The following is a 27,683-nucleotide window of genomic DNA, read 5'->3' on the forward strand; positions in this document are numbered from 1 at the left end:
AACTCGTGGAGATGCTGTCATCCCAGCTTCTGCTGTGCCTTGCACACCCCTACAAAGCAGAATTAAAATCTGAGGTTCATTTCCCAAGGTTCGGCCCGGAGATAGCTCTGTGATTGAAACAGCCACGCCTCACACAGCAACAAAGCTGAAGGGGAAGCTGCCAAAGGTTAATCTTTTCCTCTGGCATTACTACCCCGCTTTGCTTGGCCGGAGTTGCTCTTAGGCTCAATTGAACAGGACAACGAGACTATTAAGCACTTTGGCTTTGTTTTGCACGCTATGGAAACCCTAATTCCCTCCTGGGAGAGGATCTCTGTAAGAGGAGCATCTGCAAGAGAAAGCAGCCGCCTCTCCCGAGATAAGGAGCTTTGCATCCCATGTTTCACACTGCTCAGCTCAGACAACTCCTCACCAGTGATGCTGGAGAATGTGGAGTCTTTAAATTTGATTGAGTTAAAATGAGTGAATATTACTTCATCTATGTGCACAGAAAATATTTTACCCACTAAATATTTTACCTAGAACCAGTCGTACTTTCCATGTTCCCCCCCCCCCCCCCATTCTGTCCTATATTAAAACTAACAAAAATTGGCGTGAAGTTCGTTTTAAGTGAAAAGTGATTCAAAAAGGCTCCAATATGAAATCCTTCATGCCTGGTGTGAAATCAAAGTTCACGCTTAGTGGCCGTATGCAAACAAGATCCAGACAATACGCCCAGCATTGCTCCATCTGGCAAGTCAAACCCCAGGCTGTTCCCAGCCCAGCTGTGACTTCAGGCTAAGTACCAACCCACTACCTGCCAGGGACTAGCAAAAGGTATTCCTCTCTAAAATGTCTGGCCTCAATAATTCTGGGTAGTTTCTTTCTTGATTTTTTTTTTTTTTTTCATTTTGTAACATCAAACATTTTCTACTAAGGGATGCTGGACAACAGCCTGGCTGGAATAACACAGTTTAAAGGGTCATATCCTTCTGCAGAAGAGAAGGAAGATTCCTGCACTTTTGCATAAGAACCTGGAGCCCACAGGGAAAAGAGATGCTGTGAAGGAGAGCCCTGACAGATAATACAAAGGCAAATTCAAGCCACAGCAACAGGTCATCAATAATCACCCTGTGATTAGGAAACTTTTCATCCATCCCCAGGTACAGTTGCACCTCTGGGGCTTGTCTTGCATCATCTTGTTTAGGGTCCCCCCCTTCTTTGGACAAACGCTGGCTCCCAACCCGATATTCCTTCTCCTGTGTTAAAGGTGTGTATCACACAGATGCCGCCAGGATTTTTTCCTCCTGAGAAGTTTTCTGGCCCTGGCTCATGACCTGCTCTGCATGTGGGTCAGAGTAGAGGCGTGGCAGCTCTGGAGGTTTGCAGAACCAAATAGGCACAAGGGTTTTGCTGAGTTCATCTCCATTAAGCCCAGGCTCTGTCAGGTGCACAGCCCTGCCTTACACAGCACTTACTCCCAGAACAGCCCAGTTATCACTGCAGAGCCAACCAACTTCAGAGGCTCTGGAGAGGGAACTGAGGGAGGACATCAGCACCATCCACACCTCATGTGTGTCCTCAGTCCACAGACCAAGGCAAATCTGCCTCTGGCTGGTCACACCAGAATCCTACAAGTGGAATCCCATCTCCTCACTCGGCACTGCCCACATCTGAACCTGCAGCTTTGCCACTCATCTCAGCCCACATCTGCCTCTAAAACAGGCTCTCCCTCATTCCCCTGGCATGGGTGCTGCTCCCAGGTCACTGTCTAAAATCACCTCCCCTCGTGGCAGGATGATTCCTACTGGTGTTAAATAGAATGCACTGTGATGCAAGTCGGGATTGCTATGGTGCTGATCCTCCCAATTATTTTTATACACTTGGCAGGCCTCACCATCCACCTGGAACTGGCACAACAACATCAAAATCTAATGGAGTAAAGATAAAGCCTCTAAAGGACAAATACAAATTACTAACAAGCTTTTCACAATGCCAGCATGTACCAGCCAGACGTGTTAAAGAAAAAGCTCAGGTTGCTTCTGCTCCTTCCTCCCCTGTGCCACTTAGGGATTTCCTCCACCTCAGGCAACCATGGATATGATTTCACCTCACTAAACCTCACCATGCCCAAGGGCAGCTATTTTTTTCCAATTTGCTTCTGGAAGCCAATCCATCTTAGAGCTGCATGAGGGATAGCAAATCTGCTTATCCATTGCACACAGGTGGCACAGCAGAGTGAAAACTGGAGTCAAGGACACTGATCAGAATTCACCTTGCTAAATATACATTCGTGCTGGAGGCCCTCACGTTCAGGCTCAGGTCCATCAGGCACTCCAGTTGTTCTGGCATCCTGACCTCCTAAACGGGATTGGGGGTTTTAAACATTAAAGAGTGATCCAAGTGCTTTCTTGTCCATGCAGAAACTGCAGGGTACTGCAAGCTCGAGTTCTCCACACCTGTCACAGCCCAGGGTAACAGCCCTGTGTGACCACCTCTGCATCCATACCTGCATATACACGGCCTGCATGGAAATCAGCTGCCACAGGAGCCACAGGCTGGCAGAAAGGGTGACATTGCTGCTGTCATTGTGCTTGTGCTGCAGGGGACTTGGTTCTGGCTCCCTCAGACAACTCCAGATGTGCTCCCCAGCATGTCCTCGGCACAGGCCTCTCTCACACCCTGACAGAGAAGATGCCTCAGAGGGCTCAATGAAATGCAAATGTAGCTGGTTCAAAAAGAAAATGAAATTCTGAAGGTTTGCACAGGAAACAGCCCGGGGGCGGAGAAAGGCGGCTGAATGCCTTTCATTGAAATGCAAAGAGGAAATTTTCTTTCTCAGGAAAAGCAAAAAACCCCTTCGGGGTGATAGTTTTGTTAAGGTAGCAGGAGAGTAACTGGTAGCAAAACCTATTCTAGACTGGTCCTAGACGGTCCTAACCGTGTAAAACAGGTTAAATGATTTAACCGAGTTAAATCATCCCCGGTGTTTTCCACTGCAAGACACTTTCTACTTTTTTCGTCACTGCTGTCTTGAATTACACAGGAGAAAAATTTAAATACACAGGGGAAGAAAAAGTCTATCAAGTCTTAACGAGAGAAGAAATGATGCAAACAGAAATCCCTCCAATGTGATCCCAGCATGTCACAAGCACATTGAGTAAATGACCATCTGCCCATGTTCCCTCTTAGCTGGAGCCGTTCATCTGCCTGTGCTGTGCTCCTTCTTAGTGGCTGAACCTCTTGCATACAAAACCATCAGACTGCAGAGCTGCTTCAAACCATTTTGCCATCTTTAGAAGCTATTTTAGCTTTGCCAGCCTGTGCTTGAGTGGATCCATCATAGCCAGTACATGAGGGAAAAAATGGGAGTGGGTTTGGTAGGCAGAAACTTAAAATTTGGCTTGGTCTGAAAAAGAAAGGCGCTAGTTCAAACCGCGGGGAGTGTTTGCTGGCAGAGGGAGCAGCAGAATGTGCCTTGGGGGGAGCCTGAATTGAGCAGGGACCAATGCCAGGGAGCAATGGGCTGTCCTGGCACAGGGCTGTTATAAATAAAAGGGCAGAGATAATACTAATCTCCTTAAAATGCCTTTATTAATCAGCTCTTACAATGGTTGCTCGAGGAGTTTTTGGCTGCCCGCTGCGCCGTGGAGGAGGAGGGTGCTGATCAGCTCTGCTGCAGGGAGTTGAGCAGGGCTGGAGAACCCTTCCCTCGCTGGGAGTGTTCTTAGAGTTCTGAATTGCCTTTGTTTTTTTCGGGGGTCTCACTTCTGGTTTGGCACTCTTAAGTCACAGTGAGTCACAGAAACTGGAAAAATCCATTCCCCCGATACTTCAGGGTCAACACGGCCTAGCATTGGTTCCTGTGTGTTTTAATTTTACTTAGTTTTATTTTTATAAGGGGTTTCTGGTGTTAAAAGAGTTCTGAGATGCACCTGGGGTTTCTGATTTGCATGTGGGATAGGCCGGGGCGGGCGGCCGGAGACTCTTGCGACCGCATGGCAGTTTTACAACAGTTATGGCGCCTCTCACAGAGGCGGCGGCGTTTGCGGGGGTTCGGGCCGGGGCTTATGAAGTGGGAATGGAACGTGGCGGGCGTGGGTTCTTTTCTTTTGGAACGGGGCGGCGGTCCGGCGGTGGGGTCCGGCCCGGAGCGGGCGGCTCTGCGGGCCCCGGGATTCCGCGCCGGGCTTGGGCCAAGCGGTCGACTGCTTGGCGGCTGGAGCCGCGCCAGGGGTTGCCGCGCCGGAGCGGGCGGCTCCGCAGGCCCTGGGATCCCCCGCGCCAGACTCGGGCCGCGGTGGCGGCTACGCTGCGCTGGGAAGCCTGAGGCAGAATCTCGACGGCGGCGGCCGCGGGCGGCCGGGGTCTCTGCGGTGGGCAGCGCTGGGCCCGGGCTGGGACGCGCGGGGAGCCAGCGACTTGGTGGGGACCGCGGGGAGCCAGCCCCGCAGCGGCGGGAGTCGGGGCCGGGGCGGGCGGCTCCATGGGCCCCGGGATCCCCCACGCCGGGCTCAGGGGGAGCGGCCGGCTTTTTTTCTTCCCCTGCTTCGGCGGTGGCAGTGCTGGCTGCTCCGGCATCAGTGGGGGTGGGGGAGCCGTGGTGCCGAGCTTCTTTGAAGGGAACGGGCTCTCGCTTTTGAGGTCTGTTTTTAAGGTGGTCCGGGGGGTGCCACGGAGGTGGCTTTTTTACTGTTACATTACAAGATAAACATTCCAAATTTCATTTTTATCAGGGCTGTCCTGGCACAAGCAGTGGAGGCACAAGCCCTGTCCCTGGCTCTTTCAGCGTCCCTTCTCTCAGGGCACTCACACTTCTCTTGCAGCCTCACTCGGTGTCCATGCACCGCTGCTGATGCGCTAATCGGCGCTACATCCTCACGCATCAGCCACACCTCCTCCCTTCATCCTCCAAGGTTTGTTTTACCCCCACCCGACCGCCCTGACATGACACATCCGCCTGTCTCTGTGTCACCAGAGCCCTGCCCCGGCTGAAGACCAAAGGAACAAGCTGTGTCTGCAATGGTTTTTTTTTAACTAATCAACGGACGAGTAAACTTTTTTCCCTATGTTTTTTTTTTTCCTCCTTTGTGCTTTTCAGATGCCCAGTTTACACCATATGTTTTTGCCTGTGTATGTGTGTGCAGCCCAAGCCCATCCCTGCAACGTCTCCATTGCTGTCCTGTGATGACAGGAGTGACACATTCTGCCTATTCTTTCATTCCGGCTTGTTTTGAGGACCATGCACGCCGAAAAATGCTGCAGAAGGAATGGAATCTGTTTTATGAAATGTCTCTATCACATGGACTTTTTGATGGCTACAAAGAAAACAAACTCATAGCTTCGAACACAGGAAGCTAGCATGAAAAATGCCCATCTCTTTTGCTGCTTTTTCACTGAGTGTGTAAACAGCCAGTGGTTTTGAGAACCCAGCTTTTCTCTCATCTGCTACTGAACTGCCCAGGAGTTACTGGCAGTTCTCCAGAGATAACAGAGTGACAGTCACCCACAGGCAGCGCCTGTAAAATGATCATATGTGGAGCAGGGTGGAAAATAAAACAAGCAGCCTTGGAAAGGGGGATGAAAGTACTGGAGCTGTTTTTCTCCCCAGCTCGAGTCCAGAGTGCTGAAGAAGGAGGTTGGTACTCTGCTCTGTTTGCTGGAGAAGACAAGGCTTGGGACAAACAACTTCAGCACTGGTTTTCTGTTGAGTCTTAACAAGCAGAGCAATTACAGCCATTCTCTGAAGTGCGGGAGATAAAGGTTATCTCCAGTAAAAAGAATGCTGATATTTCTTGGCAGCCCTTGTTCACAGAGAGGAATAGCTAAGTAAACTCCCTGTGGTCTTTGAGAAACACAAAGGCTCTTCAGAATTTATGTGCTGAGATAAGGCTCCTGGGAAAATTTTAACCAAACCTTTCTCCAACTGTTTGTTTTCATAGAAAAATCTATGTGTATCTGTGTGAAGAAATTGCAAAAAGAAAACTTAAAATACATATATGTTTTTGTTGTTTGTTTTTTTTTTTTTTACCCAAGTTTCACTTTCTACATGGGAAGAAACAGATCCAACTCCAGCAGGTCTAACTGGGAGATGACTTCAGTGATTGGGGAAATTAAAATGTGACGACATGCCATTCTCTTTTTTTTTTTTTCCTCTGCTGCATTTCATTTGTGTTTTAGGGTCTCATTCTGCCCTGTAGAAGATGCAGTTACAAAAGACTCTCTACTCACAGTCCCCATGTGGAACCACCTGTTGAAAAGAAGAGCCAGTTGTAAACACTTAATAATTGATTTACATATTTCTGGATTACTAATAATCTTAGATACTCTATTTTACTAACAGTACATGAATAAACAGTGCTGTCTTCTAAGCACTGTTGATAATTTCTATTCCTTTTTGAGACGCTGCTTTGAAATCCTTTTCTGGATTCATCAAACCCAGGCTCTGAAGAGGAAGTGCACTGTCTTTTGCAGTTACTTTTTTTCTCTTGAATTTCCTGGTTTAAATTTCTTGGAGCACATTTGTGCCTGACTGGCAGAATATCTAAATGAATAGCTCCCAGCAAAATGCAAACACCCGACATATTAGGGGACAAGTTACTTTAATTGTGAAAACGAGCACTAAACAACACTATAGCTGTTTTAAGGAAGTAAATACAAGGATGACTAGATATGAAATGCTTTTCATCTGCTAAAGGAATTTCTTGTATTCATTTCAGGCAAAGACTACAATAAGCATTCCCACTGAGGTAAATGGCCTAAATAAGGATAAGTGCTACTCAAGGTAAAGAAGTTTGCAAGCCCATGAGACAACAAATGGGATCTTTGCAGAAATCTTTGTCCTTGTGAGAGGTGATGTGAGCCAAGGAACATGGATTTACCTTTCAGAAGGGCTGGAAGCTACACAGGCACTGGAGTAGCTTGTTTGTGTCAGTGAGCAGTTCCAAATGCCTGTGGTGGTCACATCCCTTCAGTTACTGTGCTACAGCAGGACTTTTGGGTTTGCCTAATGGTTACTTCTCAAAAGTGTGTTAGTGGAGATGCCATGTTAAGAAAATTTAAAACAAATTGTTTCATACACCTCTCTTTACCTGTAATGTAAAATTACTACAAAGAGGCAGCCATGAGATGAGATTTTTTTCTCCTGAGGAATAAGCTTGAATTGAATGTTCCAGGCACCTTCCATGCTGGGATGCCAGAACTGAAGTGATCCAAATGTGTGTGGTTTAGATCTGGAGCTCATTCTGAAACAACTGTGGCCAGATCTCCCAAGGTTTAACCACTCTCCTGTCCTACAGCTGGTGTTGCTTTGGGGACTCCTTGTCAGAGAATCTTTAGGAATTCAGCCCTGTGAATTCCAGCAAATTACAGATTTAGCAGCAAACTCCATCCCTAAGCTACTGACTGCTGGAGACTTATCTGTCCTCTGATTCTATGATTACCACCCTTCCCTCAGTTATCTCTCTAGTTAGACCATGGAACACAATTGAAATAAATAGTAACAGAGGCTCTCACACAATGCTAATTATGCATTAAAGGCTTCAGAGGTCCAGAGGGGTCTTTTGCTTCATGATAACAATCTCGATTTCTCCCTGATTCAGCAGCAAATCCAATTACACAGGAATTATAAACCCCTGGGCCTTGACACAACCTTTACAGCCCCTTTTTATATTGCCCCTTGGTCCTGCAGTCTCACAGATGGCAAATCCTATCTGAAGCCATTTATTTGCTGTTGGTTTATATGCCTGCTGTAAAATGCTCTATTCCCTTTGTAAGAAACCTCAAGCTCCAATTCTTAAGTTTGTGCTTTTGGACCGCAGAGCCTATAAAATATCCTGGGTTTATGTTCTTCTGCACTTAATTGAAGATAAACAAAAATACACTTTCAGATAAGAAAAATAGTTGGAGCATGAGGGGAAAAAAAAGAGCAGTCAGTGCTTAGGTAAGGTTTCCTATGGTTTTTTCAGGAAGAGAAGTGATAGGCTTGAAGGGAGAACCAAAGGGAACTTAAATCTAGAGAGTCCATAGGAATCATTAAAGATGCCAGGCCTTTGATATACATTACTGACACTGTGAGTGAAACAAAAATCTGCTCCGTGGCCAAAAGAGGAACTGGATGACAGAAAAGAAATCATCAGTTGAGTTGTGATCATTACAAATACTTTGGAGCTGGGTATACACAGCACACAAATATTACCCTGACACAGAATTCACAACAGGGTAGATTTCTCTGAGAACAGGGCAAAGCATTACTTAGGAGGAGGATAAGATAGGCAGGTTGGAGATGGATGTAACGTGTGAGACACCATGACATAAGACTGCTTGTGTCATGATTGTGCCTGGAAACCTGAGTCAGATCCTGTGATCCCGCAGCATAAAATGCCTTGTCAATTTCTCAGAGCCATTCCCCCTAAAAAAATTTTACCTTCATCAAGACCAGTGACACTTCCTGTTCCAGTTTGAGTTTCCACTGGCTTTTAAGTTGAAGCTACAAGTAGAGCAAAGAGTAAAAAATACCAATTGGGAGAATAAACATTACCCTGGCTCACTCTGAGCTGGTCAGCTAAAGCATTTATCCTACTAGAGCATAAATATGCAGATGAAAGTTCTCAATAAAAACAGATTCCAAGAAAGCCATCCAACTGTATGGCTCTGATCTTCATTTTCTACCTGAAGGAAACCATAGATAAGTGCAAGCTGGGCCATCTCGACTGTGGTTTTCAATCTTCAGACCAGCTGGAAAGGGATAAGAATAATCAGGAGGCTCTGCATGCTCTGAGGTGGAGTGGCAGCAAAGAAGGGCTTATATGAAACTCAGTAGGAAAGCACCCTTTATTTCCTGACCCAGATACCTGGGATAGGTGTGGGTTATCCCAGACCCAGTGTGGGCAGCACAATGTAAACACAGACATAATTAGTTACATAATTGAACAGCCTCAGCTGATCACCTACTTCACAATTACTTTTATAAAGGATGTTGCTGTTACCTGCTGCTTGAGATAGAAATATCCATAACCTTTTGCAACACCAAATCCCAACTAATAAGACATTTCACCAGGAAAGAAGCACCCTGGTCTAAATAGAACTCCCATAGCCACTGTCTGAGGCCCTGAACAGCCAGAAGCACCTAGAATTTCTCTTTTCCTATTTCTGTGGTAGCACTAGTGTCATTTTTGCATCCTGAAGTGCCAACAGTTCCTTTAGGACTGGCCAACTCCAGCATTAGAGAGCAGTCTTTGCAAGGATCCATTGAGTCCCATTCATATGGTAACCTGACCTGATTCAATTTTTCACATCTGCTAAGGAGACCATGACAGAATTCATCATAGCTGCAGAGCAGACACACAGCAGGCAGGCAGCAGAGGGAACTTGAGCTGGAGATGGCACTCCTAGACCTGCTCGCTTTTCTTTGTTAGCCTGGGCACTCGGTACTGCTATAAATACACAGCAGTCACTTGACCTTGGCAGTTGCTTTGGCTGCAATAATTCTCCTTTGCAGCTGGCAGGGGTTCAAGAGGAGCATGTGCCCTGCTGCCCCTGCTGCTCAGCTGGAAGGAATGACCTTCCTCTTGCTCTGAAGGTGCAGCTTTGTGGCTTAGCTAGGAAGGACTAACCCCAAAACAGTGACCCCACCTCCTTTTACCCCCAATACATGTTCCTACTCACTTTTCAGACTGAATCAGACTGAAAATCAATCAGATTTTTTTTCCCTCCAACAATTCAGCCCTCTTTCAGAGTAAAGGGAAAGAAAATGCACTTTTAGGAATCAACACATTTTTTCCCCATGGCAAACATGGATTAGAACAGATGACTCAAAATAACTTGTCTTTTTTCTTTCACTTAAGATGATAACTATAAATGTATGCTTTATTTATCTAAAGGTAGATGAGAAAACCCCATCATCAAAGTGTATATCCATCTTCCCTTTTCATAATTCCCCATTGAAAAGTTTTCTAAGCCAGTTGACAGAACCCTCTAAAATCCTACTGGGAGGTGAGCAGCCCTGCAGGCACTTCTCCCTTTCAGCCTGTATTTTAGGATTAGTCCTACTGCCCTCAGGATCACGTCTCAGCTGCTGATATTCTGCCACTAATGTCTGTGAGGTGCTGTGTTTTCTCCAGTCAAATTCCTAGATCAACAGTTCACTGCTGAGCAAGCCCAGGACAGCTTCTGTCACAGAAGGTTTCAAAATCACAACCTCGTGCCAGGCAGATCTTTCAATGAAGTGTTTTCCTTTGCCAAGTAACCATCCATGGGAGCAAAGGCTGCCCAAGGCCAGTGCCCACAGGCATTTTTCATGGCAAAAACAAGCAGAAGAGGGCAGGGCTATTTCTGCATATTTTTTTCTTTAATAGCCAACATTTTATAATGGGTATTTAGATAATATTACAGTTCACAAATGCTACATTAAAAGGCAACTGAGACATTGCCCAGAAATCACAACTGTATTTTTTTGTAATTTACAAAAAAAATGAAGCAGAGCCCTGTTTGATTCTTAGAAATGCTGCTACTTCAGCCAAAATCAATTTGAATGTTGTCAGAATCCCACACTGTACCAGTAGCACTTACCATATGGAGGAATGTAATGATGCCACAGTGGAACAGTTCCCTTAGACACATGTCAGGTGTCTAGGGTGGCTGGGCTGATTCAGCAGGTTTTCTATGCAGAGGTGAAATAAACTGTCCCAGAAACAGGAGTTTGCTGTACAAGATGAGCTCCCCTGGCTGAAACTCTTTCCAAAGGCTAACTGCACTGCCAAATCTTTCCCGGCACTGATGGAGTTTTAGCATGGACAGAATTAGAGGGAGAGAGACAGTGCAAAGAGAACAGGAATAAGCACTTGATGAGGATAAATCATCTATGCTCGTGCAGCTCGTTTAGTTGCTCTCTGGAAGTCAGGAGAGCAAAAACTTGTTTATTTTATTAAAGGTTATTGGAATTACCTTGCACAAACAGAGACAGATGTCAAGTTCCTTCATTCCATGAACAATGTGGGGCTGTAGATGCCCTCTAAGTGTACTTCCTATCACAGGGCAAGACAATTTAATTATGTTTTGTACAACAATGGAATAACAGGAGAGGAAGTGGAATTACTTTCATGGGTTTACTTGATTTGAAAGGTGAGCACCATGTTCATAAGTAGTTCCAGGAGCTGCAATGGTATTGAACATTACTTATGACATAATTTAGGCAGGCACAATATAATTTGAAATGCATTAAGCAGCATAACACTTTCAATAATTTCATTGAGGAATAAGTTTGCAGAAGTAAGTGACTACAGGGTGCATCAGGAAATGTAAACAATGAATTTAGGAAATTACATAATTTTAAAGGGCTTTTAATCTACCCACTGATGAAGAAATACATGAATGTGATGAGCACTGAAGGCAGCAGTGAGAAGAGCACCAATCTGTAACTAGAGGGATGACTTGGGAAAAAATGAGGGAGTTGACACCTATCCCATAATGTTCATTAATTGTTAGTCTTCAGTTCTATGAACTTCTCAAAATAGCTCAGATAAGGGCCTCTATTTCTCAGGCATTGATCCAGCCCAGTCAGTCACAGCGAAGTTATAAAAGAATAAGACAATTCATGGTCACACAAAATGCAGTTTTTATCTGTTTACAGGATAATTTTTATGCAAAATGCTTCACTATTTTTTAAAACTTTTAAAACAAACCACTTCTCGTTGCACTTTTGGAAGCTGGAAGCCCCTGCCATCCAACATGCACCCTTTTAAATGTATTAATTTTAATTACTAGTCCAAGTACCGATCAATAAAACTAAAATCCAGGCAGGACAAATTGATACTTACTTTCCTTAATGTGCAAATCAACAAACTGCAGGAAGCCTGTGATATTCTTAATGTGTCTTAGCATTAACCTGCAAGTTTACAGTGACATGGAGATTTTGGGAGTACAAGCTAAATACACACAGAAAATCTCTGGCACATGTCAAGGAAAAAAACTGTGGTGCTTATCTAGCCAGTGTAGCTCATATCAGTGATGGGGCTGATTCGAGACAGTTTACAACAGGTTATGCACATGGGTTGCTATTAATAAGAAGTGTTGGAATTACAACACCGAGCACAGGAAGAGGCATTCACGGACACTAAACTGAGCTGAGTGAAGGCAATTCACACCCCCAGCTCCTCAGCCTGTGGAAATGTAAACTTCTCTAGAAGGCAGCCCAGAGTACGAGCTTAATTTAGACTCAAATTACAGGAGAGGCAGATAACTGACTTAGTGTTTCCCAGCCATGACACAGGAAAAGGACTCTCCCTGTGCTTCTTCCTCCTGGGCCTTCCTGAGCTGTGTCTGGTATTTGCTGGGCACTTCACCAAGTCCAGTCAGTTGGGTAATGAACAAAAAACTGCCTCAGGGAAATAAAAGTGATAGTTTTCTGCTGATATAATGAGTTGAAATGGCTCAGGAAGAGAGTAGAGAAGCTTGTGCATGTGAGGGATAAGCAGGGGTGGGGGGCAGCCCTTTGAGACTTGCCTGATCCCAAAGAGCTCAGCTTTGGACCCAGCTCTGCTGGGAAAATCACCCTTGGCTGCTCTTTGTGGAGAGAAATTTTAAGTGGGCACCTGTTAGATCCAAATCAAAGATATTTGTTGCAGTCATCCTAAAGTTCCTCTCTCACTTGGCTTTGCCTACAGCATTACAAACCAAGGTGGAAGTTTGACTGGTTGAATAACTGAGCTGTGTTTTATAGTTTTATAGGAGGACATTCAAAATGTGTCCAGAGATATATTCCCTTACCTTTTGTGCATCACCCTCTAGGACCACTGCTGGAAAACATATCTCTCATCACTTCACAGGGAACTTGCACCTGTCCCCACTTCAAGCAATGATTCCCCCTCTGCAAGTCCCTCTAACCAGAGGAACTGATTTGCAGGGTCAGGTGAAACAAGCTGTGACTGAGGACACTCCAGGAGCCTCCCCAGCATGTGGATGGAGATTGACACTGCATTTGCCAACAGTTCTCTTCCCCCTCCCCAGGAATCCAACACCATCCAGGGCAGGATGTTCCCTCACACCACCAGATTAAAGGAATTCTGCCAAATTCCATCAAGAAATCCCTGCCACTACAGTGCCCTCTGTGTACAGTGCAAAGCTTCCCCCTAGACACAGGACTTAGATGGAGCAATGGGGGCAAACCTCCCTCAGTACTGGGAAATGTTAAATAATGCTTTCTGGAAGCTCAGCTGTGTCCACAGCTTTTTCCACAGAGTTTGTGCTCTGTGAATGGTGGTGCTAAGGGTCCAGAGTGCAATATGGCAAAGGTTCTTCAGATATCACTGGATGCTTCTCAAACAGGAGGGCGGTCAGTCAGCCTTGACCTTTAACATCAGCAATCTGCTTCAAAGGCAATGGCTGCAAGCCTGTGATGGCTCTGGAGGGGTTTATGTAAACCACAGACAGAGGTTTCTGTAGAACAGGCAAAAACGTACGTGGTCTGTCTCCAGAATTACTTTTAACAAGGCAAATTGTGGGTCATGTAAGTGAAAGTCTAGGTGGGAGCAAGAGCAGTGAATCTGTTCTCCGGCAAAATTCACTGTAAGCAATATCCAGACATGGAGGTTCAAATAACATAACTTGGAGTTCCTTCTCCCAGTACAATACACATACACATACAACCAAACCTGGTTTCATCTCCTAAAGAGGTAGTAAATCCTACAGCTGTAGAACTACTCCAAAGTCGTTAAAGGCACAAAATGTGTTTCTGTGTTAAGCACTACTGAAAAATCCACTGTAACACAATGTATTATTGTATTACAGGAGTCAATTCTTACCTACTATCTCACCGCTATTACAATAGGACTGTACAGGACTACTACAAAAATCTTTGTACAAAGATCAGTTGAGGTGCTACATACCAGATATGCTACACCCTCTGTGTGATTACAGAGGGTGATTGCACTGATGTAAAAAACTCTCCAGCATGAACATGGCCTTGCATCTGTGTCTGGAGAGGTGTTAGCCTGACAAGGCTTTATTCCTTCAGATATACAAATAAAACTACAAAGTCCATACATAAAAATCTTAGGACTACTAGGTCCTCTGAACAGTTAACCAGTTCAGAGGAAAAAAAAAATCTTTATTGTATGGAAATTCATCTACTAATAAAAAAAATCATTGTCTACTTGTAATTTCAATTTCATGTATTTTGCTTGCATATATACTGTTTGCCCCATTTCTGTCTTGTCACTTTGTTTACAACGCTAGTTTCTCCTGAACTTTTTAATGAACCAGAGCTCATTAAATCAATGCAGTTTAGTTCTTCTGAACTGGTTGCTATTACTTACCTAATTGTAAAACTTATCACCATTTGTTTCCTCTGGCATTAAAGACATTCATTAACTGAGATCATCTCTCCTTTTGCACTATAGCCCCCAAGCTCATGATGTGTTTGTTTGGTCTTTTTTATTAACTCCATTATAAAGCACTTAACTATTATGAGTCTGTTATCTGTTTACACTGTCTAATCTTTAAACAGAAATCAAACAGAAAGTTATCTCGCTGCCAAAATTAAGGAACCATTCCTTCAAACAAAACTAGGGAAAAAGAAGCTTGCAAAGCTGCCACTCCAAAATAATTTTTCTTTATTGTGTGATGTATTTTCTCTCCAAATGGAAAATCCAGGTGAAGAAGCACAGAATTAACATAGATGGACCAGAATTTGAATTTAGCACTTGCCAACATTGTGGGTGACAGCACTTAATGATTTCCAGCAGATTAATTCAGTTCTCTGTATTTTGCAAAGCTGAACATCTAATTCTTTCCCCTCCATTACATGCATGTGCAATAACGCTTTGAACACAATCCATCCTGTAGGGCAAAGACCTGATCCACCAGGTCTAACACAGTGAGAAAGAACCTTTACATTGCCATCATCCCTACATCCCATCCTATGACATAATGGATTCCTTCCCTTCCTAGGTAAAATTCTTCATGACTTAGGGCTACAGCTGTCATCAGACCATGGCATCAGAACATCAGCATCTTTCTGTGTGAAATAGTCCCATGAATAGAGTTTTTCAACTGAGATCTCTCTTTTTTATATCAGGTTTAAGGGTAGTTTTGGAAAAAAGAAACAGCATGGAAATCCTATCTAGATTTTAGGAAGATGATTGGACAGATGGAAGTAGTGAAGTATCTCAGATTTATCTAATGACACACTTTGTGTATAACCCAAAAGTTGAATGTGACTAAAATGTATACATAAAATATACGTTGTAATTGTATGAAGGTTACCAGGCAAATTTATTTACACTGTGTCCCCCTTAGCATTAGGGATTGTTTTTCTGGAGAACTGCACTGCATCAAAAATGCCAATGTTGCCAAACTGGAGCTGAACTTTGAAACTGTGACCTGTCACCAGGAGATTTTCCATGTGACCTTGGGGAGATCTTTTCACCTCTCTGTGCCTCAGTCCTCCATCATCTGGAACAATAAGTAAATAATTAAGAGCAGGAAGTGGGAATAAGCTTCTTTCTTGGACCCACTATCTTGCTTCTGCCTTGTCTATTTACACTGAAAGCACTTCAGGGAAGGGGATTAAATACCCTGTGCTTTTAGCACTGCACACAAAATGAAACCTGATCTAAATGAGGGCCCAGAAGAGCTGTTGTAGCCTTCGGTAAACGGTCCAGTCTGCCTTTTAAAGCTTTAATATCTTGCAAATAGGAATGTGGCATTTCCTTCTCTAATTCCAAATACTACTGTGATAATTGATTATTGAAAGTTCATAAGGAGAAACAAGGATCCTGTCCAAAGAAGACAAGAAGGTGGTGAAGGTTCCTCACAACAGGCACTGGCAGGACAAGGACCCTTGGTTACAGTTCAGGAATTAAAAAATCTTCTTCTGGTCCTTCCCTAATCTCTCCAGAATCTTTTTATCTCCCTTCCTCCCTATTTCCTTAAATTTCAGCTGTGCATGTTCCTGTTGTGATTACAGAAGACAGATTTTCTGACCCTTACATTTCATTGTGTAATCATTATTTACCTCCAGCTCCCATTGCATCCACAATTTTAGTCTTGAATTGATTTTCTTACAGCAAGATGCTACCTGAAGTATCATGTGGATGGCTTAAATAATTTCTTTCCCTGCAGGAGACCCTTTGCAATGGTCAAACAATATGAAGAAGCAAAGTAGCCACAGTTAGATAGTGATTTAAAGCCAGCATGGACCTGTACTGATCTGCTGTCCAGAAAAGCAAGTTTCATCCTTTGCTCACCACCTTCCCTCACACATACACACACCTCATTCCTTGCTTGGCTGCTTGGTAAGCCACAGGGCATTAATCCAGTTATTACTAAACCTGGCAAAATATCTGGCAAAGAAAGAAAGAAAGAAAAAAAAATCAATAAAACTTTAAACTAGCCGCAACAACAGAATAATATTTTTTTTAAAAAAAAGGTAGCCATAGTCGTAGGCAGGCAGAGCTAGGCTCTGTGCCTAGTCCCATTTAACCCAGTGACTTACTTGGGAGGACTCTGGAATCTACTGCTGTGTTTTCCCTCTTGTGAGAGAGACTAAATCATGTGTGATGGGGAACCCAACCTAGCTTCCCCACTAGAACTAATTGCATAGCAGTGTTTTGTTTCTTCTTTCTTCCTTTACAGCTAGAAAGATGTAATGTTACAGCACTGTTTGCTATTTTTCCCTATTTCGCTTGCTTTGGTCCTGGAGGAATTTCTAGAAATCACTTCATTCTCTGCTCAGCAGCAGTGGCCGATCGTACACCCAGATTTTCAGTCTGTGCGTTCCGTGGGTCCGAGGAAAATATCATCGGACTCTTTCTGCTACTTACAGTGCTGGATGTGCTTATTACTTTAACACGGCGCTGAAATACATTCAGGCTTGTTGCCATTTTTAAGAGATGCCCTACTGGGATAGGGCGAACCGCAATGAGCGTGACGCGGGTCTGGCCGGGGCCGGGGGAGAGGGAGGAGCGCGGCGGCGGCGGCTTTACTCAGGTTACATTCCTTGCTGGCCTGCCTCAGGTTACATCCCTTATTCCTGCCGAGGCATCGCTCAGTGCTCCCAGGAGGGACTCCTCCAACCACCAAAAATCCAACCGGAGTCAGCCCCGGGGCAGAAATCAGCGAGCGAAAAAATCAGGTACCCCTGACTGAGATATTCCCAACTTGAGCAAGATCAGGTAAAATGCTTTCTTAATGCCGTATTTTAACCTCGCCTGCAGCGACTCTGGCCAAGGCTGTGGCTCTGAGAGGCCAAGGACAAGAGCCCCGCTGTCCCCTGTGCCAGGGCCGCTGCCGAGGCCCCTGTGCCCTGTGCCGCAGGGCCAGCCCCGGCCCGACTGCACCGCCGCTCCCCCGGCGGGGACACAGCTCCGGGCACGGGCCGGCACCGCCGCCGCTGCGCCGCTGCGGGCCCGGGGCGGAGCAGCCGCATCCTTGAGGCCCGTCCTTGCCGGGGATTGAGCGGGCGGCCGCCGCCTCCCCCGGGCCCGCCGCCGGGCCCGCCCCTTCCGTTGCGGAGCGCTCATTGCCCGAGCCCCGCGCTGCCCTGCTCCCCTCGTCCCTTTCCTCTCCCGTCCTTTCCGTTGCGGAGCGCTCGTTGCCCGAGCCCCGCGCCCTTCCGTTACCAGAGCGCTCTCTTTGCCCGAGCGCCTCACGCCGCGCTCCCCCCGCCGCTCCTGCGCTGCTCCCGCTGCCCGGTGCGTACGCCGAGACCCCGCTCCGGGCCGGGGCTGCGGGATGGCCGCCCGGCCGGGCCGCCGCTTCTCCCCCGGGCGGCCTGATTGATCCCGCCGGGGTCGAGCGCGCCGAGCAGCGCTGCGTGCCCAGCGGGTGATGCCTGGGGTGGGGGAGGCGGGCTGCGCTTCCCGGGGGTTTGGGGTGGGGAGGGGGGTGGCCGGAGCGGGGCTGTGGCTCCCCGGGGTTTTTGGGTGACCGGAGCGGGGCTGTGGCTCCCCAGGGTTTGGGTGGCCGGAGCGGGGCTGTGGCTCCGGGCTGGCCTCGGCTGTGCTCAGGGTGCCCCGGCTGCCCTGGCTGCCCTGCGGCCCGGCGCGGCCTCGGGCCCGAGGAAAGGAGTTGGGGAAATCCCACCCCACTCCCTGCGGCCCGGCGGGCTTGTGGCGTTCCGTCCCGGAGCCCAGAGATGTAAGCACTTGTGTGCCGAGAGGTGAGTGCCCGGGGCCCGGCAGCGCTGAGGGGGTTTCGCCCTCCTGGGAAGGCGCTGGCGGGGGCGGTGCCGGGGGCTGCCCCGCTCGGCCCTGGCTGGGAGCAAGGAGGGCCGGCACCCGGAGCCGCGGCCCCGGAGGGTGTGTGGGTGACGCGGGCCTGGGAAGGAGCCCTGCGGGCAAGGACAGCGTGCCTGGAGCTGCCTTACGTAAACCCCGCTGTGGCAGGTGGCTCCTCCATTCAGAACACGCCTTTGGGCTCCCTCCGGCCTGCTCTGATCCGCATCTCTCCGTCGCTCCTCGCAGAACACCATGGCCACGGTCAAGGACAAGCTGATCAGCCCCGTCGCGGAGCCAGCCAAGGTCCCCAACAACAAGGTGACGGTGGTGGGGGTCGGCATGGTTGGCATGGCCGCTGCTGTCAGCATCCTGGCAAGGGTAAGGCTCAAGGACAGCGTGCTCTCCCAGCTCCCACGCTGTCGTGGTGTGCACTGCCTGTCTTAGCAAAGGTGCTACATTTGGGGGGTTGGCACAGGAATGAATCACTAGCAGCTCTGGTAAGGAGGAGTGACCTGCAAGCCTGACCTCCACATTCAGTCTCTCCTTGTTCTCTCACCTTTCTGTCTGTGCTTGGCAGTAAATGTCTCTTTAGGCGGAATGATTTTCCAGGCTCCTGGGAAAATGTAGGTAGGAATGACTCCTCAGTCTCTTGTTAATTTTTTTATTCTTCCACAACAAAACTGGTGTTTGCTTGGTGACAGAGCTCTGCCGGGCAAAGAATGGGGACAGCGCAAAAATCTAGGTGAAATACAGGGTAGGAATCAAGAGTGTTTGCTTTTTATTATTTTAAAGAATATGTGCCCTAGTAGCTGAAAATACTGCTATCCCCTTCAGCAGCTTCTTGATTTTTCCTAAGCTCTTTTTGCTTGTTTATATAACTTTATTTTTTCCAGAAAGGTTAGCTAGTTTTGAAATAACTAAAAAGAGAGGGTTGGACTTGGAGGTTATCATGGCTTTTCCTGTTACTGATTTCTGAGATATTTTTGTCAAATCTCATGGTGCACTCTTTGAGCAAAGTAAAGACTTATCAATCAACGAGGATGTCTTTGCACTTTGTTTTTAGAGAATACTGTGAATTCATTAAATTTGAACAGACAGAGACTGCAGACTTTTTTTTTTTTTGCTTTTAAAAGAAGGCATCAAGAGATACGCCCTGCTCCCTTGCAGGGACAGATCTTAAATCAGGCAGCTCAAAGTCAGATGAAAAATCTTGCTTGTACAAATAAACCAGCTGGATTTTGATTGTAGATGACTCTCCAATGCCCTGAGGATGCATGTTTTAATGTATGTTTAATTACATATTTTAAAAAAGCCTTTCACTTGCTGATATTCATGAACCCTGTGAGCAAAGAAGAATGGACAGTAAGAACAGGCCACAGTGAAACTAAGCATGAAACTGATGCAAAAGTGGCAAATAGTTTTTAAAACAAGTAAGTAAAGAAGAAATTTAATGGAAAAACAGTGATAGGTCATTGTGGGTTTTAGATTTATATTTTTAATATAATGGCTGCCTCTCATGGTCTGAAATCAGTTGTTTTTGAAGTGCTGTAACCTGTGAGGGAGCCAGGTGATGTTACTGCAAACTAAACCATTTCAACATTCATTTAATGCACTTCACTAAGCAGGATCAAACTGCATTTTCAGATGTCTAAGCATAAAGTTTTACTGTTAATGAACAGTATGCACCAAGCCCAGAATAAGAACTGGTTTTAAATTCTTCAAGCATGGATGATGACATGGAGTTTATTTCAGTCAGGCTTCTGCTGTAACTCTCTCACAACTATAAGCTGCAGTATAAAATGTTTTTACAGTAAAACCATCTGGTTCTTGTAACTGAATTATAATAAATTAATAGAATCATTTGGGCTGGAAAAGATCTCTTAAGATCATTGAGACTAACCATTAACCCAGCACTGCCAAGTCCAGCATGTCCCCAAGTGCCACATCTAAAAGTTTTATATAAACACATCAAGGGACTGTGACCCAACAGCTTCCCTGAGCAGCCTGTTTCAATGCCTGACCACTCTTCTGGTGATGCATTTTTTCCTCCTATCCAATCTAAACCTCCCTTGGCACATATATCTTGTCCCTTGTTCCCTGGGAGCAGAGCCTGACTGCCCCCCACGCCCCCTGCCCCGGGCTATCCCCTCCTGTCAGGCTGTGCAGAGCCAGAAGGTGCCCCCTGAGCCTCCTTTTCTGCAGGCTGAGCCCCCACAGCTCCCTCAGCCTCTCCTGATGCTCCAACACATTCCCCAGCTCAGGGGGACAGTCACTGCCCTGGTCCTGCTGGCCACACTATTCCTGACACAGCCAGAATGCCTTTGGCCTTTTTGGCCAGCTGGACTGGCTCGTGTTCAGCCACTGCTGACCAATATGATGTGGGTTTTACTTGTGCAAGATGCTTGGCTCTAATACTGATTTCAGTTTGTTGGTGTGGTATTAAATACATAAATGTGCATGCCTCTAAAACTTCCACATTGGTTATTTAGTTCCTGCTTAGTTAGAGACAAGTGACTGATGCTACCACACCAATTTAGAAATGGGAACTGAATCTGTTCTGCAAAGTAAATATCACACAGTAGCTCCTGTAGAGGAAAATAGCTAAAGAATCCTTTTTTCCACAATTTTAGTGTCAGGAAAGTCTGTTTCCATTGTATATTTTTGTGAAAAGGATTGACTGATGGCATGTTGAAAGGGAATACTTATTTGATAATTATACTGTGTGTTCTTTCAGATATTTAAATTTTTAAAACAGGCCTGTTTGCTGGATAGATTTAAAGGGTTTGCCACAACTCTGAAAGATGCAACTTTTTTCCAAAGGTAATAACTAAATTAAGAAGTGCTTTCCTAGCAGGAGGTTGGCTGTGCATTCAAACTCCCCGCAAATAACACCTTTTTTGGAAAGTCTGAGTGAGTTTCATGAACCTATAGTGTAGTAGCCTCTGACTTTGTGAGATGCATCAGAACACCAAGATACTGCAGGTTTATTTGGCGAAGAGATGCTTTCAGATGAGTGAAACGTGTTACTTTAAAATGTAATTTAGCTCAGCTCTGGGTTAACTTTAAAATGCATGTGAACTGCTTCATTGACTCCAAATTTTGTTGTTTTCAGGATCTTTGTGATGAGCTTGCTCTAGTTGATGTTATGGAAGACAAACTAAAAGGAGAAATGATGGACCTGCAGCATGGGAGCCTGTTCCTTCGCACTCACAAGATTGTGGCAGATAAAGGTGTGCCTCAATTTCTTTGATTTAACACTGATATTCTGTGATTTTGCTTAATAGTAGAGAATTAGTTGTGTGGTCCTAAAGAACTCTTAGGATTTGGCATTGAAAAAGGTGAAATGTGTGTGTTGGGGTGAGTTCAGATGAATGCCATGATGGAAGTGGCTCTTAAGCTGGGGTCTCTCTTACATCTCTTTACATTTTGGGGCTTGTTTAGTGAAATTGATTTTCATGAAACTGTATGCAGAGGAAATGGTACTATTTTCATAGTGGAAATAAGTGTCAGAATGGTTAAATGTACTCTCAACACCCACATATTGATATATCAGGTCAGTGTTATGAGATGGTGCTGGCTTTCAAACTGATGTCTCTTGTATTTGGGTTTGTATGCAATGCACAGTGCAGAAGCTCCCTGTAACTCCTGTATTCACATAATGCTAGTGGAATTAGTGGAATTATTTCAAACACACTCTGTATCTTCTCCCCTGTGCTCTGGCCAGACTATTCTGTCACTGCCAACTCCAAGATTGTGGTGGTGACTGCAGGAGTCCGTCAGCAGGAGGGGGAGAGTCGGCTCAACCTGGTGCAGAGGAATGTGAATGTCTTCAAATTCATCATTCCTCAGATTGTCAAGTACAGCCCCAACTGCATCATCCTGGTGGTTTCCAATCCTGGTAAGGCAGTCTTTTCCTAAATACTTAGAAATTTGGTTTAACAAGATAAATCATTAGTTAGCTCTCAGAAAATCTCTTCAAATACAAATTGTTGCAATATAATAGCTTTTTGTGGGCATCTGAGAGTACAGACAAATACTCTGTACTCTCTGATGCTCTCTTTATTCAGGACTTGTCATAGCGTCCATATTTTAAAATAATGCTTTGTGATAAATACTTAAGTTCTTTGCATACTTTGGCTTAAGCAGTAGGAAGTTTAATTAATATCTCTAATGGATTGCTTTCAATTAATTTAATATCTCTAATGGATAGCTTTTGTGAATGGATAGAGGGCTGGTTTTCAGCATAAAGAACTTGCCCTATAGTCGTGGCTATATTTTCAGGAAAAAGAATTTGCATGCTGAAGCCTATAGTGAAACAAGGGCTGATGGTACTCCACAGTTCAGTTAAAACAGAAAAAGAGTTAATTGTGCATATTTGTGTGTTCACTTGCAAGTATCTCTTTGCACTGTGACAGCTTGTATATTTGGATATCTGAAGGTGACTGTAAATGTTCTGATGGGCTTTGTAGGGTGTTCCTGTAGGGTTGTCTTTGCTTAATTCAACATCTGAAGCCAGTACTGAAGAACTGTGGTGATGAAGTGACACTCCTTTTAAAGATAACCTGGCAGAGTAGAACCAGTGCATGCTCTGTTGGGGTTTGAGTAATTAGCTGGTGTACAGTTAGCCAGTGTTCTGAACAAATACAGTAACTTGCAGCAGTTTTAAGCACTTACCTGAAAACCAGTTTTTCACTTACCTGAGCCAAAGATCAGGTTGTTCTTGTTCTAGCAAGGCTGAATTCAACCTGTTACTCTCTCTCCAGCAGAGCAGCTGCAGGAGGAGAATTGCATGTTTCTTTTTCAGAATTATATTTCTTACAATCCTTTGTTTTCTCAGTGTTGAAGTTTTGTCCACTAGTGTTATATAGTGAAGGTCTTTGTGAGCCCATGAGAAGGGACTTTGGGGGTGTAACCTTGATGCCCTTCCCTGCCCCAGCTGAAGCTGTAGGGAACGTGCCACTTGTGAGATGTGGACTGTGCTTTGGTGCCTGAGCAGAGCAAATGATGTGTTTCAGATCTGTGTACACAAATGTGTTCCCTCCTGAGAACTGCCTGGCTCCTCAGAATTGTAGTCAATTCCTGCAGTCTGGTTATTGTTGTTGCTTTGAGCTGCAGATTAGAGGTTTTTCTCTCTGCTCACATCCTTCTGTCTGCCCTACCTAGCTTTGGGTTTTTTTTGTAAAACTGTATTTTTAGAAGCACATGCAGCTAAAGCGCATTGGTCATGTGGCTTTTCATGCTGCAGAGGTGGTAGATGCAGAAAATGCTTAGTGCACAAATCAAAGAATTAAACTGAAGGAATTACTGACTACAAAGACTGTAAATCTCAGACTTTTGATTGTAAATTCTTTAACCTCTTGTCGTGATGGTGAACTGGAAGGGAGGGAGCATTATTCATAAAATTGTTGGAATGTTTTAGCCACATGAGATCAGTCCCAGTTCTGAATGCCTTAGGTCTTTAACTGTGACCAAAAAAAGTGTGTCCAACTTTAGCTGGTAGGAATCTAATCTCTAAAGACCTTCCTCGCGTTTTCTTAGGATCCATCAAGCGCCTGTTCAAAATTTCAAGCACTGTATCCATTTTAATCCCCCAAACAGTCAGATCCGAAACTCCTTGACTAGTGTTGAGTCCTCCTGATTGCCCTGCTACCCTCAGTAAGGTAATCGTTGAAGCATTCTTGGTGTGAGTGGAGTTTCATTTGCCACGCATGCTTCTCCTTTCAGTGGATATATTAACCTATGTCACATGGAAGCTGAGCGGGCTGCCAAAACACCGTGTGATTGGGAGCGGCTGCAATCTGGACACGGCCAGATTCCGTTATCTGATGTCCGAGAGACTTGGGATCCATCCAAGCAGCTGCCATGGCTGGATCTTGGGAGAGCACGGCGATTCCAGTGGTAAGGGGCAGGTCTTACCTCCCTGGGAATGAGCAATACTGTATCAGAGGTTGAGGCCAGAGGTTTGTTGCAGGATTCCGAAGGAACAGCTGCAGTGGAGCTCGAGTAACTGGTACTTTGCTGTATTTTTGTGAAGATTAGAGTTGAGATAAGTACAGGAAATCTACCTACACGTATTTAATAAATGGATTGTAGCCATATGATTAAAGCCTGAACTGAAAAGGCCAGTTTCTTGAGGTTGTGTCGTGAAGGCTACAGCTTGCTCCTTCTCTTTATCCTCAGTTTTTGGAGTACTGTTCCATAGCCTGTAGCACAGTTCTCTGAAAGCAGTATCAGCACTTGCTAGGTCAATAGAGAGCTTGTTATTCCAGCAGTCCAGTTCAGGCTATCAAAATTATCCCTTACCTTATTTTGTGATTTTTCTCCTTGCTATTTAAAGCAAAGATAGTTTTAAAATGTGAAATCAAAGAAGTTTATCTGTCCTAATTCAGTTCATGTATTCCAAGTCTGAAATGCTGCAGCAGGACGTTTATGTAGATTGTTACTGCTTTATATTTTCATGCTGTGTATTTCTAAGGAAGCCCCCTCTTCGTTGTGCCATTGCATTTGATCAAAGTACAGTGTCTGTCTGATCCACAGCAGCAGTTTTTGTAGCCAGCCCTACACCAATGAAAGCAGAGTTTGGCTGAGCACATGCAGAGCTTAACCTGTGTCATTGTCACAGCTGCTTTTGTTTTGAAGTAGCTCCAAATTCCTGCTTACTTCCCAGAAACAGAGACTGAGCCTTCCTCTGAGCTTCCAGCCATGCAGAGAGAAGTACAAATTCCTGTCCTGATATTCTAAGTTTGCCTATTGCTATTCGTGTAAATAAGGATAGACTTATTGAAGGCTAATCCTAATACTGATTAGTGAAACTGCAAATGCTGCAGTCTTGAGTAAAATCAGTTCTAAAAGGCTGGGTAGCTAAAATACGCCTTTTTACTAGAATTTGATGTTTCTGACTTCAAGGGTCTGAAAGTTCTGCTGTCACATATTACAAGTGACTTGTTAAAGTGCCAGTACTAAAACAGTCTCATGCTGGACTCCCAAAGTTCTCAGATTTAACCATAGCTGAATAAAAACTTAAAACCTGCCTCAACCATTGTTGTGATTCTGGCTGCTCCTACTTTGTTTCCAATTATTTTAGCTAGGAAAGGTGGAGGGGGAGTTGCCAAGTGCTGTTGGCAGTGATGTCCTGCCTCTGTTGCAGTGGCTGTTTGGAGCGGGGTGAACGTGGCAGGGGTTTCCCTCCAGGAGCTGAACCCTGCCATGGGAACTGACAATGATCCTGAGAACTGGAAGGAGGTCCACAAGCAAGTGGTTGCAAGGTATGATAACGTGAGGGATAATGTGGATGGATGCCATGCTGACAACAGTTGTCTGCACTCTGCCTCTGTTCTAGTGCAGCTTTCATGCCCTCTTAGGTAGCAGGTTGCTTGAGTGAGTGGGACTGCTTTTTTAAATGCAGAAGTGCAAGATTTCAGCTGGTAAGATTTGTTATCCTGCAGGGAGACAAATTATTGCATAACAAACCCACTCAAGTGCTGGAGCACCTGGAGCTGCGGGTGCTTGTTTTCCCACATGGAGCTTCTTCAGTGGGTAACTTTGTTCAAAGGGCACAAGCTCAGGAAAAGGTGGCACGTTTCTGTGAGCTGAGTGTTGGAATTAGGGAAAATTCTGTTCATGGATGTAGGAGAGTTAGTATACAGCCTACTGCATGTTGGTAAGTTTTTTGTGAAATGAGTATACACTCACTGGGATAAAGTGTGTGCAGATATTGGCTAAAAACCTCAGGATGTAGTGGTGCTTTGATTCTAAATGTTTGCCTCTTCCATTGTGCCCCTGACTGAAGCAGAGAACTTGTCAGGTATAGGTGTGGTTTTCTACTTAACACTAAGATCTTTTCCTGGATGGGAACTAATTTCGTGTTCAGCTAATCCTGTGAAAACAACAGGATTCTTTATTATGCATAGGGGATAATGTAGATTTTATGCTTTGTCCTGTAGTGTTGAAACACATAACTTGGACATTTTTATTCCAAAACTTACAATGTGTTTCAGGAGTTTGAAAATTTTTAAATGGCTAACATTCACTGGTTCTAAGATTTGTAATTTGCAGTGACTTGCTTGAAGACATCTTAATGAAGTTGTATTTCAATGTTTCCTTAGTGCCTACGAGGTGATCAAACTGAAGGGATACACGAACTGGGCTATTGGCTTTAGTGTGGCTGACCTCTGTGAGACCATTCTGAAGAACCTGTTCCGGGTTCATTCAGTTGCTACTCTGGTAAAGGTAAGAACTGGGGGCTAACTGGACACTCTGGCTCATTTTATTATTCTGGACAAGCTAAATAGCCTCAGTTAGCAAGGTGCTAAATGAAGGAAGCTTTGTAAAATGTTACTTTGAATTTCAAATGGCAGCTTACTATTGCTGTTTCTTCTAGGCTGACCTTTTAGCCTATTCCTCTCACAAGTATGGAGCTGAAAATAAAGTTCTCTGTGCAGAGCTGCCCTTGTGTGAACCTTTACCATGTGTGGCATATGCAGTCTCCTTGAAAGGAAGTTTCAGTGTAGAAGTGGAAGACTTTTTGGAGGCCTAGCTGTGATTCTGGGAATCACTGTCCTTTTATATCTTGAAACTGGCTTCATGTGGTCTGTACCAGCTCCACCTCTGCTGCAAGCAAGGGCTCTGAGCAGGGCAAACTGCTCCCTCTGTTGGCCTGTCCTAATCCTGTGTCTGAATCCTTTCAGCTCCTTGCTGTATAGACCTAAAAGTGAGAGAGGGGTTTAAAGGTGGGGTTTCTACCATCAGCTGTTTAGTATTGACAGGCCATTTTGGTCCAGAACAGCTCTATTTTATTTATTTTCTTGAACACATCGTGGCTGAAATTTTTGTGCAAGTTGTAAAACGGTGGTTTTTGAGCTCTGCTCTGAGGAGGTAACATAAACAACCTGCAACATAAACCAACCACAGCTGTGGTGACAGGCCTGTGTCTGATCTCTTTTGTTTGTGACAGGGCATGTATGGCATTGAGAATGAAGTCTTCTTGAGCCTTCCTTCTGTCCTAAGTGCCTCTGGCCTGACGAGTGTCATCAACCAAAAGCTGAAGGATGATGAGGTGTCCCAGCTGAGGAAGAGTGCAGACACACTGTGGAACGTCCAGAAGGATATCAAGGAACTGTAACTCGTGAATTTTAGGTTCCAGTAATAGAAAAACAGCATGTTTGCAGATGTGGGCTCTACTCACTATATATTTCAATGGTTAACATGAAATGTTCTTCCAGACTTTGTCCATGGTAGCTAAACTTATGCTTGCTGCAACGCACAAACCTTACGAACAAATAAAAGCAATTTTCAGGCATCTTTGGTTGTCCTAGTGACTCTTTTTCAGTCTGTAAATTATCTGCCTTCCTCTGGCATTCTCCTTTAGTGATTGCCACAAACTGCATGGAAGTGTAAACTTGATGTGTCTTTCTATAAAAGGTTGGAAACAAAGTAGTAAGAGTGAATTGGTGGGATTTCACTAACACCACCTTGCTGTGAGGCTTTTCT

The 27,683-nt window shown here is 45.0% G+C and overlaps 1 protein-coding gene across 2 annotated transcripts; it reads left to right on the forward strand.

Moving 5' to 3' along the window:
* The first annotated feature begins 16,957 nt into the window (after positions 1–16,957).
* Positions 16,958–27,492, forward strand: LDHB (lactate dehydrogenase B). 2 transcript variants are annotated; one of them, XM_083858959.1, is made up of 8 exons: positions 16,958–17,150; positions 18,441–18,572; positions 21,307–21,424; positions 21,919–22,092; positions 23,919–24,092; positions 25,342–25,459; positions 26,300–26,423; positions 27,148–27,492. In XM_083858959.1, exons 2-8 carry the CDS (start codon positions 18,447–18,449, stop codon positions 27,313–27,315), a joined length of 1,002 nt encoding a protein of 333 aa, XP_083715085.1. In that variant the 5' UTR covers positions 16,958–17,150; positions 18,441–18,446; the 3' UTR covers positions 27,316–27,492. The 2 variants fall into 2 exon arrangements, with proteins under 2 accessions (XP_083715085.1, XP_083715086.1); XM_083858960.1 differs by lacking the exon at positions 16,958–17,150 and adding an exon at positions 17,549–17,669.
* The last annotated feature ends 191 nt before the right edge of the window (positions 27,493–27,683 follow it).

Source organism: Zosterops lateralis, assembly GCF_965231275.1.
Source record: "Zosterops lateralis genome assembly, chromosome: 4".
Classification (NCBI taxonomy): Eukaryota; Metazoa; Chordata; class Aves; order Passeriformes; family Zosteropidae; genus Zosterops; species Zosterops lateralis.

Coding starts and splice junctions, on each gene's coding strand:
- LDHB (XM_083858959.1), top strand. CDS start 18,447: ATGGCCACGGTCAAGGACAAGCTGATCAGCCCCGTCGCGGAGCCAGCC. Junction 24,093..25,341: donor AGAGCACGGCGATTCCAGTG/GTAAGGGGCAGG, acceptor CCTCTGTTGCAG/TGGCTGTTTGGAGCGGGGTG. Junction 25,460..26,299: donor CACAAGCAAGTGGTTGCAAG/GTATGATAACGT, acceptor ATGTTTCCTTAG/TGCCTACGAGGTGATCAAAC.